We start from the raw sequence: 2947 nt of genomic DNA on the forward strand, positions 1-2947 counted from the left end.
TCCTATTTACCCAATAGGGATTTTTCCTATTGGGAACTTTCTTAATTGTTTCTTGGTAACACTTTCCTGATGTCCTCCAATTCATCAAGGTACACATTTACCAGTTTGTCTATATTTCTGTGTTAAACATAAAATTCAAATAAACTGTTCCTATGAAGTGGTCAGAGTATAATGTATCTTTAAATCAAAGGAAAGCAACACTGTCCTAATTGAGTAGAGTTTAACAACCACAGACAAATTGTATGTTATAATACATGCAGCATGAAGATCAGGATGTTTAAAAGATCAATAGATATTCAAGTATATAATTTTAAATTTTATCTTATTACTTAATTTGTTCATTGTATAATTCAAAAGTTTTATAAAAAATTTTTACAAATCAAATTATTATAAATTTGCATTTTAGCTAATGAATCACTCAAAAACATTGCATTTTGCTTTTTTGACCTAATAAACCCAGTTCTATGAACAATATCTATGCATGCTAATAAATTTTGTTTTAAGAAAATATAAACACTAAAATGTAGCTATTATATATTTACATCAGGAAAAATATGTGGTGGTTTATTTTATTGGTCAGTCTATTAGTTTTACTTATGTCTCATTCATTTGAAGTCTTAAATATCTCTACAACTTTCTTGGCCCAAGAGCATTCTGATTAAAGCTTTTAGACCACCCATGGTCACTCAATATTTTCATTCATTAACAGTTTCTATCATGATGATATCTTGTGGTTAAGAATCTAATGGAAAAGAAAATCTTGAAAAAGTAAAGATGGCAGAATCAGGCCTTTCATATATATTAAGATTGAAAAGTGAAAACCAGTATGCAGAAAATGGGCTCCTAGGGAGGGGTGGTCCTTCGAGCACGGGTAGCACTGGTACCCATCCCACCTCCAGCTCTCTTTCATCTTGTTACATTTCCCATGCATCACGTAGTTACCTAGAGACCTTGCCAAACAAGCTGGCTGCTGTGTGTGGGTTGCCTAATTATAGTAACCTTAGATTTGGCCACTTAGTAGTCAGTTTTCTCTTTATAAAATAAGTCCTACTAATGATTTCAGTAATTATCATCATTATTAATACCTCAAAAGTAGCTCCACCCAGAAATGCTGGGAACTGGTGGCATGGGTTATGGGTGGGGTCAGTATGTTCCTTTAAGTACCTGTGATCATAGTGCAGCCTTCTTCGTTGAAGGCAGCTCTGAAAGCGTTCTCTTTCTTGCACATCATAAGTCAAGAACTAACCCTCTTTTTAACTTCTGCTCACCATCTGGAAGATTCTAGCCAGCACCATGGTTGATGATGAGCTATCTGCCTTGGTAGTAGATAACGGGTCAGGGATGTGCAAGGCAGGCTTTGGGGGTGATGATGCCCCCCGGGCTGTGTTTCCATCCATGGTAGGGCGTCCCCGACACCAGGGGGTCATGGTGGGCATGGGCCAGAAGGACTGCTACGTGGGGGATGAAGCCCAGAGCAAGAGAGGCATCCTGACCCTCAAGTATCCTATTGAGCATGGAGTTGTCACCAACTGGGATGATATGGAGAAGATCTGGTACCACACTTTCTACAATGAGCTCCGTGTAGCACCAGACGAGCATCCTATTCTTCTTACTGAGGCCCCCCTCAACCCTAAGATCAACCGGGAAAAGATGACTCAGATCATGTTCGAGGCCTTCAACACGCCTGCCATGTATGTAGCTATCCAAGCTGTGCTGTCCCTGTATGCCTCAGGAAGGACTACAGGGATTGTGATGGATTCTGGGGATGGAGTCACTCACACTGTACCCATCTATGAAGGTTATGCTCTGCCTCATGCCATTCTACGCCTAGATCTGGCCGGCAGAGACTTGACTGATTACCTCATGAAGATCCTGACAGAACGTGGCTATAACTTCACCACAACAGCTGAGCGAGAGATTGTGCGTGATGTCAAGGAGAAGTTGTGCTATGTAGCCCTGGACTTTGAGCAGGAGATGGTCACTGCGTCTGCTTCCTCCTCACTTGAAAAGAGCTATGAACTTCCTGATGGGCAAGTGATCACCATTGGGAATGAACGCTTTCGATGCCCAGAAGCCATTTTCCAGCCCTCCTTTCTAGGCATTGAGTCCAGTGGGATCCACGAGACAAACTTCAACTCTATCATGAAGTGTGATGTGGATATTCGCAAGGATTTATATGCCAACACCGTGCTGTCTGGAGGCAGTACAATGTACCCAGGCATTGCTGACCGGATGCAGAAAGAAATTGCAACCCTGGCACCAAGCACCATGAAAATCAAGATCATAGCTCCCCCAGAGCGCAAGTATTCTGTTTGGATTGGGGGCTCCATCCTGGCCAGCCTATCCACATTCCAGCAGATGTGGATCAGTAAGCAGGAATACGATGAGGCAGGGCCTCCTATTGTTCACAGAAAATGCTTCTGAATGGACTTCCATATCCCCTTTTCTGGGTCATAATAATGATAAAGCTCCATTCATTAGAATTAAGGTAATTAGTTCACTTCCTATTGAGTGTATAGGCCAGCAAATCCATCTCTCCATCTAAGTATCCTGGGGTCGGGGGGATGCAGCTAACCCCAGCCTGATCTCTATCTGCTAAAGGAATTCTAAGACCATATTTTATTTTATTTTCCTATAGGACTCAAAGAAATGTAAGTGTGTTTATATGAAAATAAGTAGCAAGGAGTATAAACATGAGAAATGTAACCAGAATAGGACTAAAATTTCTAAGCTTGAAAACCTAGTTCTTACTAAAATATTCAACAACAGCAAGCTGTATAAATTTGTAAAGGATTAGCAACCATCTTATTAGTTAAATATTTCTGTTTTGTTTACTTCTTTCTATAGATATAATGAATTATACAGGTCAATGATATCCATATTCACAAAGGGAAATAAAACACTACATCTTAAAATATGATAATGTATCTGACTGAGCAAATAATGT

At 40.1% G+C, this 2947-nt stretch overlaps 1 protein-coding gene across 2 annotated transcripts; it reads left to right on the top strand.

Moving 5' to 3' along the window:
* Nucleotides 1-1279: 1279 nt before the first annotated feature.
* Actbl2 (actin beta like 2) lies at nucleotides 1280-2587 on the top strand. 2 transcript variants are annotated; one of them, XM_017798027.1, is made up of 2 exons: nucleotides 1294-1422; nucleotides 1549-2424. In XM_017798027.1, exons 1-2 carry the CDS (start codon nucleotides 1294-1296, stop codon nucleotides 2422-2424), a joined length of 1005 nt encoding a protein of 334 aa, XP_017653516.1. The 2 variants fall into 2 exon arrangements, with proteins under 2 accessions (XP_008830814.1, XP_017653516.1); XM_008832592.1 differs by having other exon boundaries at nucleotides 1280-2587.
* The last annotated feature ends 360 nt before the right edge of the window (nucleotides 2588-2947 follow it).

This window comes from Nannospalax galili, unplaced genomic scaffold (assembly GCF_000622305.1).
Source record: "Nannospalax galili isolate Female #2095 unplaced genomic scaffold, S.galili_v1.0 scaffold876, whole genome shotgun sequence".
Lineage (NCBI taxonomy): Eukaryota > Metazoa > Chordata > Mammalia > Rodentia > Spalacidae > Nannospalax > Nannospalax galili.

Bases quoted from the DNA above. Each gene is read 5' to 3' on its own strand.
- Actbl2 (XM_008832592.1), top strand. From the start codon at position 1,294: ATGGTTGATGATGAGCTATCTGCCTTGGTAGTAGATAACGGGTCAGGG.